The following is an 18995-nucleotide window of genomic DNA, read 5'->3' as shown; positions in this document are numbered from 1 at the left end:
ACTTTCTGAACAGTTTACCTGCGGTCATCGGCAGTCTGGAAGCAAGCGCTCCTCCTCCCGACACTTCACCACAAGGTCACTGGTAGCCTAGTGCTACATCGTTCGCCTCACTTCATCTCCCCTCGTAGGCATCTTATCATCTCACACCACCACAAGGAGGGTGAATACAGCACAAGGTATTTTGAGAGAGAGAGAGAGAGACCACATTCACGTAGCTTTTATTACAGTATAGAGTTGACCCTTGAACAATGCAGGGGCTGGGGTGCTGACCCCCACACCGTTGAAAATCCTCATGTAACTTTTGACTCCTCCCAGATTTAACTAATAGACTTCTGTTGACCAGAAGCCTTTCAATAACATAAAGAGTCGACTAACACATATTTTGTATGTTGTATGTATCGGATATTGTATACTTACAATAAAATAATCTAGAGAAAAGAAGATGTTAAGAAAATCACGAGGAGAAAATACATTTACAGCTCTGTATATATTGAAAAAAATTCATGTAAGTTGACCTGCATAGTTCAAACCCATGTTTTTCAAGGGTCAGCTGTATTGTAATTTTTCCATTTTGCTATTAGATATTGTTAATTTCTCACTGTGCCTAATTTATATAATAAAGCTTTATCGTAAGTACGTACGTGTAAGAAAAAGCATGGCATATGTAGAGTTCATTGCTAGCCACTATTTCAGGCATCCACCAGGGGTCTGGAAGTGTGTTCCCCATGGAAAGGGGGGCCCCCTGTAAGTTAGAAGTGGGAGCCAATTCCTTGTTGGATTGGTCTTTATGCATAATTGTTTTTAGTCAGTGCGTAGCCCTGAAAAAGTCAAGTTGATGTGGATATGACAGGGACTGAGAAAAAATATGTATGTAGCTTAAGGTGTAAGGGAGCAGAGAGCCTGAGTGGTCTCTGAAAACAGCTTTGGAGACCTGGAATCCTGCACTTGATTTGCATGGAGGGCCTACAGCTTTCCCTCATGATGGCTTTGAAGGCTTTCTGATTGGGGTCAAAGATGATTCTGGGTGAGAGTCATTCACTTAGGTACAGGGGTTAAGTGTTTGGCCTTGGACTCAGCAGATCTGCGCTCCAGTGTTGGCCACTTGCTGTGTGATGTTGGGCAGGTCACTTATTTGCCTGAATTTCCTTATCAGTTGACAGAGGCCATAATAATGGCTGCCTCATCAGGTTGTTGTGAGGGTTAATAGAGTTTACCTGTGAAGTTAAGATCAGTTCCTGGCACGAAGGCCTCTGGGTGTTAATCATCTTTTTTATTTATTTATTTATTTATTTATTTATTTATTTATTTAATTTTTATTTGTGAGAGAGAGAGAGTGAGAGAGCATGCGGGGGTTTGGGGGGTGGATCTCAAGCAAGTACCATGCTCAGCTCAGTACAGAGCCCAGTGTGGGGCTCCATCCCATGACTGAGAGATCCTGACCTGAGCTGAAATCAAGAGTCAGACACTTAACCGACTGAGCCACCCAGGCGCCCCTGAGTGTTCATCATCTTTTAAGTCTTATAATAATAGTACTTGAGATGGCACGTTACTCTGGGACTCTTATTTGTGTTAAATAGGAACCTGGCCCTCTGATCCTGACTTTCTTAAAGGAGCAGTTTATACTTGCTTTCTTCCCTGTGTCACTTGATGCTTGATACTCACTCTTCAAGCCACCTGGGTCTGGCCTCCCTCTTCACCTTACAGTGGGGGCTGCTTAATGCCTTAATCATACCCTCTCCACCCTCGGGCCCTGGGTAGCACCTGATTCTTTAACAACACCCCTCTTAAAGCAGTCTTTCTTTGGTTCCTGTGACAAGGCCCCCTCAGGTCCCCTCCTAGTTCTCTGCCTGTCCTTCTAGGTCTTTCTCCTTTCCTGGCACCCTGTTGCTGCCTACCCTTAAGTCTTGGTGTTCTCCAAAATCACATTGGAACCCTTCTCTGCTTAGTCTCTATTTGGTTCCAAGGCTAAGATCACTTCAGCAAGCCTGGCCATCTCAGAATCTGTTTGTAGTCCTTGTCTCTGGGTCTTTATTGCAAAAACATTTGCCTATTGGTGCCGTGGGAGTGAGTGCTCAGCTCTTTCCTGATCCATCTTCCTGCGTGTAGGGAGGTGTCTTCCCCCCTTCAGTCCCTCCTCTACCCTACAGCTAAATGAATCACTCCAAACCTCCCTTCCCTCCCTGTCTTCAGATGTTTCCGTGGCTCCCTGTAACTGCAAGATAGAGATTAAACTCCTCAGCAAGGTATGTGCAAAGCGCTTCATACTTCATGAACTGAGTATCAGCCTACTCTTCTAGGCTCATGTTTGGTTGTTCCAGATTATGCCAGACCCTCTACATGTCTTGAGACTTTGCTCTGCCGTTCCTGCTGCCAGGAATCCCCATCAAACCCTTGCCCTGACAAATAGCCTTTCTGGCTTTAGGACCTCACGTTCGAGGTCTCTGGCACCTTTCCTTCCTTCCTTCCTTCCTTCCCTCCCTTCCTGGCCAAAGCACAGCAGCATGCCCGGATGCCCCATACGCTTGTTGGTCAGATTGCTTACGCTGTAGCGAGTGTGAAGTTTCCTTGACCCTCTGGACCGTGAGATCCCAGAGAGCAGATTCTACAGATTAACGTCCACATCCTCAGCAGGCACCCCTCACGGCCTGCCCCCCAACACAGCTTCCTGCCTCTGTTCCCCACGCTTCTCACTACTTCTGTGTGCGGCCCAGCTCGAGGGCTCCTGGACCCTGGCTTTGTGGTGAGCACCATGGTGACAGAGACTTCCCCCTACCGGCTTGCCAGCAGCATTGCTGAGATTGAAGCAAGTGCCTCCGTTGTGACTTTGACCCCAGTGGATTTCCTCTGCCCCTGCTCCCAGCCTGTCCCTTGCTAGTCACAGTGGGTGTGCCACCAGCAGAGGCCTTTGGGTGGCTTGGGATGACAGTTACAGTTCTGTAAGCACTCTGGGCCACTATGAGATAAACATTCCTTTGCTAAAAGCTTGGTTTTCCTTTCCTTTCAGGTTTGCTCACCACTGCTATTTTCTGCCTTGGCAGGAGCCATGGAAGTCCTATTTAATATAGGAGATGCTATCAGTCATCAGTTTGTCAGGTTATCTTTTTTAAGGATTCTCATGGGGCATCAGATACCATAAATAATAGCCAGAGAGTGGTTCCAGAATGTCACAGAAATCTTACTCGTGGAACTCCATTTAGAGTCTAAATTCTAGGCCACCTCTGTTGCCGAACCACAGCTGGTCAAGTGTGGGATTAATGTTCCTATCCAAAGGCCCAACAGGGCTTGGAAATAGCATAGCGTTAAAAACTTGGGCTCTAGATTGCAGGTCTGCCAGACCTGAGTGGAATCTTTGCCTTGCCATTACTAGTTGTGATTTTAGAAAGTAATCCCCCTTTTTGAGCCTCTGTCTCCTCATTTGTAAAACAATAATGATAATAGTTCTTACCTCCCAGGTGCATTATAAGGATTAAATGTGATACTGTTTGAAAAACGTTCAACAGCCCTCTCAAGGACCCAGAAAAGACTGAATGTTAGCAGCTGCCTCTATTATCATCATTACTAATATTTACTCTGCACCCAAGCTCCAGTTTTGCAAGCCTTCTGCAGAGATAATGGTGTGGGTTTACCTTACAGGGTGTGGATTAATTGGCTGATGTTGACCAAGCATTTCATAAAACCTTTGTGTACGATAGATTAAGTGTGAGTAAGGTTAAAGTTGGTCTAGTTCAAAAGATTTTTCATGTGATGTGCTCTGTACAGAAGTTCACTTCTTTTCGGGGCAGGTGACAGCCCATTTTGCACCTGTGCTTTGTTCCCGGTGAGATCGTACTGGCAGAACAGAATCTTGCAGCCTACAACCACACACATCTGAAAATACATGGCATTTTCGTAAGGTATTTCTAGGAGAGGCTCGGCAGAGCTCAGTTGTACACGGGAGTTCCAGAAAGCAGCGGCTGAGTGCTGTGCATTGTGCCCTGTCTCCCTGCTGTGTGGGTGGCCCACGGGCACTCCCCGACAGCCTGGGCAGTCTGACACTGGCAGCATTCAGGCAGGTTTTCCCACTACACTTGGAGCATTTGCCACTGAGCTGTAGAGAGAGGAATTCAAGTAGTCCGTGGTTCCTGCTTGTTTGGAAGGCATGGAGGGTAGTTATCATGTCTGTTGACCAGTGTCTAAAGGATACAGGTATGGGGGAGTAATATTTTAGACTTAGTTAAAATAAAGAAAAGAATGACTTGAAGGAGTAGAAGATGTTTCTTGAATTGGAAATACTGTAGCTTAATGGAGAGTCTTCTGAAGGGTGGGTCTTTGGAGACATTTACCATCTAAAGCAGCATCAGCAATTTACACCCTTGGGCTGGCCTCCTATTTCTGTAAATAACTGTTTAACTTTTTTTTTAATGTGTCTTTTTAGTATATGTGCTGCCGAAGCGAGCACTAATGTGTCTTTTTTTAGAGAGAGAAACAGAGTGTGAGTGGGGAAGGGGCAGAGAGAGAGGGAGGCACAGAATCTGAAGCAGGCTCCAGGCTCTGAGCTGTCAGCACAGAGCCTGACGTGGGGCTTGAATTCATGAACTGTGGGATCATGACCTGAGCCGAAGTTGGAGGCTTAACCCACTGAGCCACCCAGGCACCCCTGTAAATAACTGCTTAATTGAGGGAAGCCACACTCATTCATTTATGCCTTGTTTATGGCTGTTAGGATTACAACAGCAGAGTTGAGTAGTCACAGCAGAGACCATATCTCACAAGCCAAAAATCATGTCTGTCTGGCCCTTTATAGGAAGTTTGTCAACTCTAGGCTAAAGCATAGGCCTCAGCTCTTAGCAGTACTTGGGATCTTAGAGAGTGGTGTTTAAGAGTGTTGATTTTAGAATGGGACAGACCTGGGTTCACATCCCAGCCCTGCTGCTAACTAGCTGTGTGACCCTGGGCAAGTGTCTTAACCTTTCCGTTCCTCAGTTTCTTCATCTGTAAATTTGAGTTAATAATCATAACCTACCTTATAGGGTTGTCAGAATTAAATGAGGTAATGCGTGGAATCCACTTAGCGTGGCATCTGTCACGGATTAAATGCTGTCAGTGTTAGTTGCTGTTGTTAGGATGATTCTGTGAATCTGCAAATCCCAGTGCGCATGATGCTATCCCTAGGCAGATGCCAAAGTAGCTTGAGCAATCGACCTTAAAACCTCAGCTACTAACTCCAAGAGGAGGAGCAAGGGATTTTCTGATCTAAGAGGCTCTCAGCCCACAGAGTGGGCCAAGACCCGCGTTCCTGTGCACACTGACCTTCCAAACAGCACTGCTGAAGATGCTCAACAGGCAGTGTTTCATGGCTGATTGTTTCATGCCTGTCCAGTCTGTATTTTATTACCCCCTCCCCATTTATGATGTTTCCTTGTAGGGTTAGGAAGTATTTTCCCGACTCCCTGATTCCAAGTATTGCTTTAAGCTGGCGACTTAGAGGAGTCTTCTAACCTTGATTGTTCATTCATTCATTCATCACGCTTTCATTGGGAGCCTGCCTTGTGCTGGGAGCTGTTGCGTGCCCCTCCCTAAGTGCAGGGCTTGGTGCTCGTGCAGGCGATCACTTGCCTTGCTCTTGGCCACCAGCTCTGGATAGTTTTGAAAGGGATGGCATGCTGGTAGACTGCCAAAGCTGAGAACTTTTATTATATTTGTTTGATCTTATTCTGGGGAAGAAGAGAAGAGAGCCATGTTTCAGGGTCTGTTAATAACTGTTCCTTGAGGCCGATGAAGGGAGTCAAGGAACAGGTTGGCTAGTTGTCAGCAAAGAGGGCTGAAAAAAGTAGGATTAGGGCTCTGATGGGGCTTGCAAAGGAGAACCACGGTAAAGAAAACAAGCTCCTACAGAGTTCAGGCCTTGCCTCTAAAGGAATAGTAAGCCCAGGGGAATTAGAAAGTAAGTGAAGGCTAAGGCCGAGGCTGGCCAGTGCCCTCCCCTCATTCTCTCCAGGTCAGACCCTGTGGCTCTGCCCCTCTGTTAGGAGTGAGTCCCGAATCTGAAGACAAGCTTTCACTGAGTTTTAGAAACATAAGACACGCTTTCTGGGCTGACTGCATCGATGGTGGGAGGCTAGTGGTGGAAAACTGCCCTGTTGCCAGAGGTTACAGCGATAAATCGGAGAACAGGAAGATGAACAGTAGGGGCCAGTGAAAAATGACACAAAACAGGCCTCCTGGGATGTCACAGCTGTGCTTCCATGTTACCATCCGGCACTACTGACCTAGGAGTCTTGTTTGCTGGATCTGATCATGTCACGGTGCTGTTGAAATTCCCATTGCACATAGAGTCGAGGCTAGCTCTGGACCGTAGGCCTGCGTGCCCTCACGCTGCCTGCACCCCAGTCTTGTCTTGCTCCCACTCCTGCACCCCTTGTTCCAGCTACTCTGCTCCCTAGCTCTTCAGACTGTGCATCTTCTCCCCATCCCGGTCCCTTCTGGAAAGCTGATTCCCATCGCTAGCTCCTAGTCTGTCTTCAGTGTCTGCTTAGAACCTCTCTTCCTCGGAGACCATCTGGGTCCTCTTGTTAGAGCCTCCTAACATGTCCGTGATTTCCTTTGTAGTTCTCATCATGCTTGTAACAATTTTTTGATGTGTGCTTCCTCAGTGAGAAGACCGCGCCTTTGTTGGATATTGGGCACAATATAATTGTTTTTATACTGACTGACCAGAAGGAGCAGTAACTTGCAAATGGTTGGCGGGCAGGGGGAATGCAGGCTGTTTTAACCTTTTAATTTGCTTTGGTCTTGTTTTCCAAATAATTTCTGAACACGCTATTATTTTACAGATACAAACATACATTCTTTAAGGGATTCTCTGAGGTGACCTCTTTTTCTGGTCATCACTGAAATACATGTATTGGACAAATCTTACCTGCTTTTCTCTTCTCCCTGCAGAATGAGATGTGCCTGGCCACTCAACAGCTTTCTAAGCAGCTGCTGGCATATGAAAAACAGGTAACTTGGTGTTTATGTGGCGTGTGATGTGGCGCTCAGGACTGTCATAAGTGGGGTTCTTTTAAGGAGTTCTTCAAAGGCGTCCTAGAGAGACCTTGATTTCCTTCTTTCTTTTTGTCCATAGTCCAGTCTTATTTATTTATTTTTTGTCTTGCCTTTTCCTTTCCACTGATAAATTCTAACTGGTGATCATCCCAAAGTATGATATTTTCTAATTAGCACAGAAGTAACCCACGCCTTGAGAGTTTATAGTCTGAGGGGCTGCAAATGAATCAAATTCTAGGAAATAACCCAATACCAGGAAATAAACTCAAAGATGCCGTTACATCTAGACAGGAGAAGGGTGGTGACCAACAAAGCGGTCAGGGAGGGGCGATTAAGTGCATCGCAGAGGTAGGACAAGGCGAGTGCACCGCTCTTCTGCGCGTGGACACTTTGACGTGCACTTGGGAGGAGAGTGGGAGCTGGCGTGGGGGGCGGCGCAACGTGGGTGACGCGGGCGTTGCCCCGAGCGTTAACACCTGGATCTTTTATTCTCTGGTCTTAGAATTTTGCTCTTGGCAAAGGCGACGAAGAAGTAATTTCTACACTCCACTATTTTTCCAAAGTGGTAGATGAGGTAAGATCACAACATGGCAAAATTGTATTCTTTCTTGAATTTTCTTTCATGTTTGTTTTGGCCCACTTTCCATTTTTAGATACTTGCTTAAATATCTGAGAAGGTAACTCAACTTGTTGCTCTTCCTAGGCCCATTTCGTAAGACTGGTTGTATGTGATTAGTTTGTTTCTGGTGTGAGGGGAAGGGCTTTGGTATACGTGAATGATGGACCAAATGAAAGATTTCTAAGAATTCAGTTTCCTAAGGAGAGTGTATTAGTTTCTCGGATGCTAGTAATAAATTACAAGTCGGTGGCTTAAAACAGTAGAAATTTATTCTTTCACAGTTCTGGAGGCCAGAAGTATGAAATCAAGTTGTTGGCAGGGCCGTGCTCCCTCCAGAGACCCCAGGGGGAATCCTTCTTGACTTCTTCCGGCTTCTGGTGACCCTGCGTGTCCCTTGGCAGATGGTTGCATCTGTCCAGTCTCTCCCTCTGACTTCCATGGCCTTCTCCCCACACTGCACTTCACCCCTTCCATCTGTGTCTTCTCTTCTTATAAGGACATTTGTCATTGGAGTTAGGGCCAACCAGGATAACCCAGGATGATCTCACTGGGAGATCCTTCGTTACATCTGCGAAGACCTTGTTTCCAAATATTCATGTTCTGGATGGACGTTTTTAGGGGGAGGAGGAGAGTGGGCACAATTCACCCCACTACAAAGGGTTTCACATAACTGCTCTTATAGCTGTATTGTATAATACATATATTGTATGATACATGAATATTTGTGGAAAACAGGTATTGTTATGAGAAAAGTACATAAACGCTCATCGTAATAAACATTCCAGCTCAAATGCTACTGGTGCTGGGCAGAACCTTCTGCAAAACTGGGCTGGTATGAAATTGGTATTTCATCTTGCAAGGAGTTTGCAATACTTATATAGTAGAAAATCATGATAAAAAATGCAGATGCCATTTAACTGATATAAAGTAGATACTGTCTTCAGTTTATAAAATGAGAAACTAGGGCACTGTGGTGGCTCTGTCAGTTAAGCGTTCGACTTCAGCTCAGGTCATGATCTCACGGTTTCTGAGATCGAGCCCCATGTCAGGCTCCACACTGACAGCAAAGAGCCTGCTTGGGATCCTCTTTCTCTCTCTGTGGCCCTTCCCCACCCCTCATGTGTGTTTTCTCTCTCTCTCACTCAAAGTAAATAAACTTTAAAAATAAAATGAGGGGCGCCTGGGTGGCTCAGTTGAGCGTCTGACTTTGGCTCAGGTCATGGTCTCACGGTTCATGAGCTCCAGTCTCAAATCAGGCTCTGTGTTGACAGCTCAGACCTGGAGCCTGCTTTGGATTCTGTGTCTCCCTCTCTCTCTGCCCCTTCCCTGCTCAGTGCTCTGTTTCTCTTTCTCAAAATACATAAACATGAAAAAAAATGAGAAACTAACATGACATTGTACTGATTGCATTTTTGTTCATTCAACAAATCAGACCAACAAGGTGTTATTTGTTCAGCAAACATGTACTGAGCACCACTGTTTAGTAGATGCTGTTCTGGGCACTGGCGATACAATAGAGAACATGACATCCGGTTCTTTGTAAGCTTCGTCCTCTCTCCCATGACCTTGACTGTCTTCAAAGTGTATGTTAAAATGGATGGGTATCTTTTCCAGAAGAGGAGAATAAATGGAAAAAGTAATTAAGAGGGGAGCAAAAAGTAGTTTTTTTGGAAGGTGAGGAGATGAATGTTTCCTAATGAACTATGAATAAATAACCCAGGAGGAGAAGGAGCAGACTCCACCCACTGAAGTCATGTGTTTTCCCGAGCAGAAGGCAGTTGCTAAGGAAATGTGGTTAATCGTCAAAACCCCAGAACCAAGATTTCCAGTTTAGGATATTTACTTACAACCAGATTTTCACGGGCAGGGATGATGATTCTTTTGGTAGGGAGTGAATCATTCCCAAAGGCTGGAAGGCTGGAAATGTGATTTTATAGGTAGTATCATGTCGTCGTCCCCCCGGCCCTGCCCAAGCTTGGCAGTGTAAGGGGCTTTCAAACAAACCTCGTGGTGTAGAGACCTACATGTGTGAAAGCTGTTAGCTCAGGTGGGAAGCTTTTAAGTAGCTTTTCAGGTGGTTTTGTTTGTCTGGGCCTATACCAGGTTGAAAGTTTTCAAGACAAGTCATTTGACTCAGAAATTAAAAACCCAACTAAAAGTAGAGAATCATGTGGCTTACATTTTTAATAGAATGCCTTGGAATCAGACATTCCATGTTGTAGGCATGCAGAGATTTTGTCCTTACTGATTTCCCCACAGGCAGGGTTTCTAGGTCACTTCCATGGAGTGCACCTAAGACAGGAAGTCATCATCATTCTAGATTACATTAACGAGTATGTGTCAGCCAAACTCTCTACTCTGAGTGTTTTCTATTCCGGTTACTGTTTTGTCCTCACAGTAGCCATGCAAGGAAGATGGTGTTATCCTTATTTTTGGGATGATGATACTGGAGTGCCTCTAAGAGGTGGTCTCTTGCCACTCTCCTGAGTGAAGGCGCCGTATTTAGAAGCCATCGTCCCATACCTTTCAAAAGCCCCACGGCCAAAAGTTGATGACAATCCCCTTGATCCTTAAGAAGAAACGAGGAAGAAAATGAGTAGCTAGGAAGTTTGTCATTCCTGAAGTGCATGATCATTGGAAAGCCACTTAATCTCCCTGAGTTTTGGTTTCTTCATCTGTAAATGGCAGCAGCAGGCGAGAAAGCCCATTTAATTGGGCTTTTGTAAAGGTTAAATTAGATAATGTCTATCAGAGCATTGAGCACATAGCCAGACACATAGTAGGTACATTTGGTGACTTTCATTCACTTAACTGTTAGTAAAAAAAACAGTACATTTTTTACTGAAGGTATTCGAGAGAAATAGTTAACGCATTCCGTCCCGGTGGCATTTATTGGCATGGTGTCTTCATGTGTTCTCAGCAGAACAAAGCTGCCAGCTTTGGCTTAACTGAAAGCTACAACATTAACTGTTTGGCCCATAGCTCCCCTGCCTGGCAAGCGATTGTCTGTAAGCTTCTCAAAGCAGCCTCTGGAGGCACAATCCTAAAGGTCCGGATCTGTTGGAGGGAGAGCTCTGGGCACACGGGGGCTTTGTATGTAACTGCCATCACCGCTGAAAGAAACTTTGCCAAATGTGTACGGCAAAAAAGATTGCTGGGTGGTTTCTCTTTGTTCACCCGGCAGGAATCCCAGAGCATCCTCAGTAACGTCTACATTTATTGCTAATGTCTAGACTACCAAACATTTGAAGTTTCGGCAACTTTGCGAGCACGTAAGACAGGCTCTGTATCCAACACGGTGTAGTAGGAAAAGTCTGGAGCTCAGATTCCAATAGCCCAGGATGAAAATCCCAGCTATGCCACCGCTTTGCTGTCTGGTTTTGGAGAATTTGCCTGTTAAGTGATTATAATAAAAGCGAGCTCCCAGAGTGGCTGAGAACCAAATGATACAAAGCATGTAACTCTGGCACACAGGAAGTATTCAAAAGTGGTAGTGCTGAGGTGGATGACTTTATTTCTCCTACGCCATTTATGACAGGATTTAGAAAGGCCCTGACAAGCCGGAAGGAAAGAAAGAATCAGGGGCCGTTAAAATTATCTGGTGAGGAAGATCACATTTGAACAGTTATCTTGTTCTTGAAAGATCCTTTTCTGAAGAACAGAGGCCTGGGATCTGAGGTTTCAGTGGGGAGCCTTCTTTCTCCAGAACAATTTCCAGGCCTGTAGCTGCTGTGGTTTTAGGGTTAGTAGGCTCCCAGCAGGCTGGTCTTTCAGGCATGACCTTGGCCCCGTCTGAGAGGGAGAGAGCTCACGGTGGCCTGGTAAAGTGTGACCAGAGCTGAGCGCTTGTGGTGACCTATGTTTGCTGCAAGTACACGAAAGCGTTCTCCTCCAGCTGGTGTGGCTCCGACTGGGAACATAGAACCAGGGTCGGCACAGTAAACAGACCACAACGTGGGCTCAGCTCAGAAACTCCTTTAGCAAACCTAACTGATGCCAGGTCAGTTACAACCTTGCATTTAGTTTTAGTACCTCTAGACCTGGATCATTTGCGGCTTAAATGAAGGGTGTTTATTTGCTAAGGAAGTGTGCCTGAATTCTAGCCACATGGAAGTGTTCAATGTGATCCTGTGCGGAAATCAGATAGCTGCCATAATAGTGGTATAATTTTTTTTTCAGCAAGATTTCTTTTTTTTTTTTTTTTTTTTCAGCTTAATGTTCTTCATACAGAGCTGGCTAAACAGTTGGCAGACACAATGGTTCTACCTATTATACAGTTTCGAGAAAAGGATCTCACAGGTATGTTTCTGAGTTCAGTGCCAGTTACCTTCAAAATATCAGTTTAGGGGCGCCTGGGTGGCGCAGTCGGTTAAGCGTCCGACTTCAGCCAGGTCACGATCTCGCGGTCCGTGAGTTCGAGCCCCGCGTCGGGCTCTGGGCTGATGGCTCAGAGCCTGGAGCCTGTTTCCGATTCTGTGTCTCCCTCTCTCTCTGCCCCTCCCCCGTTCATGCTCTGTCTCTCTCTGTCCCAAAAATAAATAAACGTTAAAAAAAAAAAAAAAAAAATCAAAATATCAGTTCATTTCATGATACTTCTGACTGTACTAATTTCTTTAAATACGTGCATCATTGAGAAATGCCCTCCTTTTATTCAGCACTTCAGTTTAGCTAACTTTTATTGAATTCCCACTATGTTCTTAGCTCCCCTAAAGGAGGTTACAGGCTAATGAGAAAACAGACTTGGAAACAATCATAACATCATGTGAGTAGGGCAGCAGGACAGAGAGGTACAAGGAATAAATATACACAGAAAGGTGTGATTACCCTTTTGATTTTTGGGTACCAGAGAGGGCTTCCTGGAGAAGGTGATCTCTGTGCTGGGTTTTGAGAGATTACCAAAGAGACAGAGATGGCAAGGCTAATATTACTGGTTGGGAGCATTTGTAAAGGCATGCTGTTCCTGGGGAGCCATGAGTGCTTTGGAATGGAAAGAGGGTGGCTCAGGGAAGGAGGGCAGGGCCCATGCTTTACCTGTGCTGGACTCTGTGAACAAGGCAGACCAGCTCCCTGTTCTCCTGGAGCTCACATTTTAGTGGGTGGGTGTATCTGAGACTGGTTCAGAGAGCCTGGTTGCCCTTTTTGACTAGTTTTGGTTCTTCAACTAAAAACCTTAGAATAATTTCATATCTCTTGGAAATCAAATTAGTCAAAATATGGATATAAAAAAATAATCTTGAAAAAATGTAGTTGGATGTTACAAAAAGGAATCCAAACTTTGTAGTCTTTTTGCTCTTTATATCCTTGGAAATAGTCATTGCTTCGAGATTAAAGAATTATATTTTCTAGAACACTAGTACAAAAGTCAGTGGCCAAAAAAGTCTAAACCTGAGTACTAAGAGATCTGTTCAGTATCGTACTTCCTCTTTAAAAATATAGCACCTTAAAGTGTAAAATCTGTTTAGGCAGAAAAGATGCAGTGTATCTTAGAGACGATGTTCTTTTCGCCCCTCACTTGGAGATTCCCTGTGATCATGTCATATGAGGCTATAGGGGACAAGGAGAGGACTGGCATCAACTTTGCCCCAGGGCAGCTTGACAGCACTGAGACTTGACAGAAGAACAGTAAATGGCATGTCAGTTACCTTGTGTCAAGAGAAACCTTGCTTGAGAAAGACTTTTAGTGTTTTTGGTGTTGCTCATCTATAATTGCATGAAATTCCAAATCTAAATGTGGTTGCATGCTGATCATCCAATACGAACTGAAAGCCTTAGTGCCTTGTTTCATAAAGATTTCCTCTAAATACAATCAGTAGAAATGTGTGGAGATACCATTTAAGAACCAAACTCCAAGTCCTTTAGATAGAAAATAATCACCCTGGAGACCTGTGTTGTCAGATTTGTGTCTTTCAGCTTTGTGCCTGGGAAGTGAGCCCCCAGCTGGGGGTGCCCAGCAGCAGCAATGACCGGGCCTTCCTTAATCCTGAATGGCTCAGGTGTGGATTAGTAGTATTTGCCTGGGATGGCGTTTGTTTTCTTTTGTTTTTTAAGACAATAAAACTATCTAGTGGTAGTAAACTGAGAAGCTATGAAAACAGAGGTATCTGTTTTAGAGAGTATCTTAGAGTATCTAAGTATCAAAGTATCAAAGTAACCTTTTCTGACAACACCAACACGTGAGTTTGAAGTGTTTGGCCTGGGTCATACTTGAGTCAGCCTGAGAACCAGATTAGAATTCGGCCTCTTCTCTGCTTAGTGGTTTTTATCTTAGGTTTTTGTTTTTGTTTTTGTTAATGTTTATTTATTATTGAACGTCAGAGTCAGAGCGTGAGCAGGGGAGTGGTAGAGGGAGAGGGAGACACAGAATCCAAAGCAGGCCCCCTCCTCTAAGCTGTCAGCACAGAGCCCAACGCGGGGCTCGAACTCCTGAACCCCAAGATCATGACCTGAGCCGAAGTGGGCCGCCTAACTGACTGAGTCACCCAGGCGCCCCATTTTTATCTTAGGTTTTAATGCCTTTTTTCATTTACGCATCAATCTGGATGAAGAAAACACTAAAGATCTTAACGAAGTTATTTAACCCCGTAAGGGAAAACCCCAACACAGCTCCAGTAGGAAGTAAAAGGGGAGACAGAGAGAAAGGGAGATGAAACCCAACAAAGGCAGAAAGCATTCTGATTCCAGAAAGGGTAAGAATAACGTGAAGAGAGATTTAAAAGCTGTGAGGGAATTTTGAGGCAAACTGAAAAGCGGCATAAAAGATGTGATGTGAAAACGATTTCCGTTGATGAAGCAAAACTGGATTGTTCTAGAGTTGTACAAAGTATTGCTTTCTTGTAGATGTCTCTGTGTTTTTTTCAACGTTTATTTATTTTTGGGACAGAGAGAGACAGAGCATGAACGGGGGAGGGGCAGAGATAGAGGGAGACACAGAATCGGAAACAGGCTCCAGGCTCTGAGCCATCAGCCCAGAGCCCGACGCGGGGCTCGAACTCACGGACCGCGAGATCGTGACCTGGCTGAAGTCGGACGCTTAACCGACTGCGCCACCCAGGCGCCCCTGTCTCTGTGTTTTTAAGTTTGTAACCTTGGACAGCATCACCCTCATCTATCTCTTCGTGTTTTTGGTCTTGGACTTTGTTAGGCCTGTCTGTGCGTGATGATGGCTGTGGCACCCACGTGGGGTAATAGTGATGTCTGTTGGCTTGTCACAGGTACCATATACTAGATTGCTCCAGAGTTTTTCGTTAAAACAAGTACCTCGTATTCCTTTATTAATGGTGGCCTTGCCAGACGTTACAATGGCAGCAACAGGACATTTCTAGGTTCTGGGTACTGTCAGGATATTCTGAGGAAAGCTGTATTAAAACGCTCTTTTTAGGGGCTGGAGAATATGAGCTTAGGCATATACTCCAGGTCTCATGAATAGTACCTGGCCACCACACATTCCAGCCCACGTCCCCACAGTGGCCCCTGCTTCACAGATCCCTGGATGCTGTCTAAGACGAGTGGCCCTAGGAGCAGTCAGGGTCACCAGGTATGGGAGGCAACCGAAGCCACCAGCTCCAGTCAGACCGGGATTCTGAGCCCACAGGGCGGTGCCTCGTGAGGGCGGAGGCCCTGAGGAGGTGCCCACAGAGCCTGCCTCCTACCGCGCACGTACTTCTATTTTCTTGGGGAAGCGCAGAGCTCTGGGTAGGTGCGTTTTATTTTTCTTTGCTCTAAGATGTTTTGTTTGGTTTTGTTTTTCTCATTCAGAAGTAAGCACTTTAAAGGATCTTTTTGGACTCGCCAGTAATGGTAGGTAGGCATCCTCTCTGTTCTTGGTGCGTGGGTTTAGTGTGGGTGTGGCATGCGTGTGGGCGGAGGTGCTGACCAAATGCTCTTGCCTTTCAACTTATCTGCGTGCTAAACTGCCTTTATTTTGGGGCGCCTGGGTGGCTCGGTCGGTTGAGGCGTCCGACTTCAGCTCAGGTCACGATCTCGTGGTCTGTAAATTCAAGGCCCGCGTCGGGCTCTGTGCTGACAGCTCGGAGCCTGGAGCCTGCTTCGGATTCTGTGTCTCCCTGTCTGACTGCCCCTCCCGTGCTCATGCTCTGTCTCTCCCTGTCTCTCAATAATAAATAAACATTAAAAAAATTTTTTTAAATGCCTTTATTTTTAGAGCATGACCTCTCGATGGCAAAATATAGCAGACTTCCAAAAAAAAAGGAGAATGAAAAGGTAAGAGTACCTACCTTACATTTTGTTTTTCACATCATTTGCTTAAGCTCCTTTTCTAGTTTCCTGGTGTGAATTTGTGGCAGTGAGAGCATCTTGATGAATCCTTTCTCTTCTTTCATATACATAAATTTTTAAATTATTTATTCTGAATCTTATAAGTAGACTTCTGCCTCCCTGTTCTAGCTTTTCAAACTGGTTTATTAAACACCAGCTTGGAACCTTTGTAAAATTTCAGTGATTTCCACATATGGTTCTTCATATGTATTCAGGTCACTTCAATTTCTTGCCCTGGGTGTTGATTCTGATTCTTTTTTTTTTTTTTTTTTTAATGTTTATTTTTGAGAAAGAGAGTGTGAGGCGAGGGAAGGGCAGGGAGAGAGCGGGATAGAGGAACCAAAGTAGGCTCTGTGCTGACAGCAGTGAGCTGATGTGGGGCTTGAACTCACAAACTGTGAGATCATGACCTGAGCTGAAGTCAGACGCTTAACCAACTGAACCACCCAGGTGCCCCCACTCTGATTCTTTAGCTCAAGTTTTTTGGTATTATAGATGATATGGAACTTCTTTTAACACATGTGACTTTTTACTTCCATTACATAATTTCCTTGAGCTAAATTATTTCCTTGGAATACAATCTTATGAGTGAACTAAAATGTTGGTGGCTTTCAGTGCATGCTGCCATATTGTTTTCCCAAAGGATCACAGCACTTTGTAGTCCTGCCAGCAGACAGGAATTGGCTTCACCCCAGTGCAGCCTCGCAAGCACAAAGATGCTAGGACTTTGGTATTTTTAATTTAGAGTTTTAGAACGTGAGGCAGGGGTGAGCCTGGGTGGCTCAGTCAGCTAAGCATTCAATTCTTGATTTCGGCTCAGGTCATGATTTTAGGTTGTGAGATCGAGCCCCTCGTGGGGCTCCGTGCTGAGTGCAGAGCCTGCTTGGGATTCTCTCTCTCTCCCCGCCCCCTCAAAAAAAAATTAAATTAAAAAAAGCATAAGGTGGAACCTTATCTGGGTTTTATTGTATTTGTCACAGAAATGGGTTTTGTGAATAAAGGGACATTTTCGAAGCTTCGTGCTCTTCTAGAATTGCCATCTCAGTTAGACGAGCCGACATTTTCCTCCCACCTCTCCTCAGGTGAAGACCGATGTTGTGAAGGAGGTGGCGGCTGCACGCCGGAAGCAGCACCTTTCTTCCCTTCAGTACTACTGTGCCCTCAACGCGCTGCAGTACAGAAAGCGCGTGGCCATGATGGAGCCCATGATAGGCTTCGCCCACGGACAGGTAGGCCGTTCCCTTCCCCTGAGGGCTAAGACCTGAGCCGGCTGGGGAGGGCAGCTTGGCGTTCCTGCTGAGGTAGTGTTTAGGAGAAGCCAAAGAAACACGAATGCACCACCTCCCCGGAGCCTCCTGTAGGTTCAGCACATGGAGAGCTTCCAGGTGGGCTGGCTCATCGTTAGCAGGACTCGTTAGGCTGTACGCCCGGGGAAGTGATGGCCTTGATCCCAGGCCTCCCGTGGCGGGGGGGGGGGGGGGGGGGGGGGGGGGAGGAGGCTGACATGGCCCTTTGTCTCTGAGCCAAGTGAAAGCCAGGCACGGTCTGCTGTTCTGAGAAGCAGCTGACTGCTCAGGTCGGTGGAGGTGGGCCTCCGGCTCGAGACCCCGCACATCCCTCTGCTGCTGTGTGTGGTGGGGGGGGTCATGCCTGCTTGGGCCGTTCTCGTTGCTGAGGTTATTGCCGGCACCCTTGGCATCTGGGTCGTGGTGAAATGTCGCCACTGCTTGCTGAGGTCTCTGTTGAGGGTATATTGACTTCTCCCTGCCCAGTTAGTGGTCCACTGAACCTTTGTGTGCCGGGAGTCTAAGGTGGCGGGAGGGGCAGGGTTCTAGCCTGGTGGGGATGGGAGTGGGTATGTGTGTGAGGCCAGGGGCACCGCTCCCCCTCCCTCCCTGCTCTGCTTCGGCCCCACTTACGTGGGCTCCAGCACCTCCCTCCGGCATGTGGGAAACACACCCGCGAATCTTCTTTCCACTGACAGTCTAGGAATGGAAGGGGATGTCGGGAAGCAGAATGTCGGGAAGAAAAAAAGTCGGCAACTTTTTATAACTCCACACGTGTGTTGGGGCGCCTGGGTGGCTCAGTCGGTTAAGCGTCCGACTTCGCCTCAGGTCATGATGTCGCGGTTTGTGAGTTTGAGCCCCGCATCAGGCTCTGTGCTGTCAGCTCAGAGCCTGGAGCCTGCTTCGGATTCTGTCTCCTCCTCTCTCTGCCCCTCCCCGACTTGTGCTCTGTCTCTGTCTCTCAAAAATAAATAAATGTAAAAAAAAAAAAAAGATTTCAAATTCCACACACGTGAGCATCTTTTGTTTTTTAATACATTTAAAAAATGGATCTGTTTTTAAAAACACAGCATCAGTAGTATTCAGGAGAGAGGGGAACAAGAGAGGATCTTTAAGCATTCAGGCTCAATTATCTGTCTTTTATTAAAAAAATTTTTTTTAACGTTTTATTTTTTTAAGAGACAGGGACAGAGCGCGAGCAGGGGAGGGGCAGAGAGAGAGAGGGAGACACAGAATCTGAAGCAGGCTCCGGGCTCTGAGCTCTCAGCACAGAGTCCGACGCTCAAACCCATGAAAGTGAGACCGTGACCTGAGCCCAAGTCAGACGCTCAACCGACTGAGCCACCCAGGCGCCCCTCAAGTATCTGTCTTTTTAATGTGGTTGTTACGTTGTTGAATGGCGAGGTAACTAAAATCAGCTTCTGCCTTCAGAGGTGGTGCTTAAATAGAGCACTCTAACCTTTCTGTGACATCTGAGTGAAGCTGGGTTGAACCAAAAACCAGCCCTGTCCATTCGTGGGCTGTGGGCTCCAGCCCTCAGCAGACCTTCTGTAGCCGTCCAGCTTCCTCACGATGTGTTCTCGTCCTTTCTCCTGTGCCCTCCTCTCTCCTTCAAGTTTTACACCTCTGCCCTAGAGGACGTCCCGGCTTTGTGAGGGAACATCGGTACTGCCTTTGCTCTAATTAACGCCTCCTGTCACGTCTGTCCTTCCTGGATTGACGGTCCTTGCCTGTGGACTTAGAGGCCCAGGGTCAGACAGGGTCCTGGCCCGAGAGCCTCAGAAAGCTGA

At 46.1% G+C, this 18995-nt stretch overlaps 1 protein-coding gene across 4 annotated transcripts in view; it reads left to right on the top strand.

The window, feature by feature from the left end:
- The window catches only part of APPL2 (adaptor protein, phosphotyrosine interacting with PH domain and leucine zipper 2), a 54773-nt gene that overhangs the window by 11326 nt on the left and 24452 nt on the right, over window positions 1-18995 (top strand). For all 4 annotated transcript variants that reach the window (XM_045466611.1, XM_045466612.1, XM_045466610.1 and 1 more), the window contains 6 exons: window positions 6922-6981; window positions 7529-7600; window positions 11857-11944; window positions 15401-15442; window positions 15807-15865; window positions 17002-17148. In XM_045466611.1, coding sequence (XP_045322567.1) covers window positions 6922-6981; window positions 7529-7600; window positions 11857-11944; window positions 15401-15442; window positions 15807-15865; window positions 17002-17148 — 468 coding nt within the window. The remainder of the gene's footprint in view (window positions 1-6921; window positions 6982-7528; window positions 7601-11856; window positions 11945-15400; window positions 15443-15806; window positions 15866-17001; window positions 17149-18995) is intronic.

The sequence above is a fragment of the Leopardus geoffroyi genome, chromosome B4, assembly GCF_018350155.1.
Source record: "Leopardus geoffroyi isolate Oge1 chromosome B4, O.geoffroyi_Oge1_pat1.0, whole genome shotgun sequence".
NCBI classification, from domain to species: domain Eukaryota; kingdom Metazoa; phylum Chordata; class Mammalia; order Carnivora; family Felidae; genus Leopardus; species Leopardus geoffroyi.
Note: the sequence above shows the minus strand (reverse complement) of the source record. Positions and strands in the feature narration are given on the sequence as shown.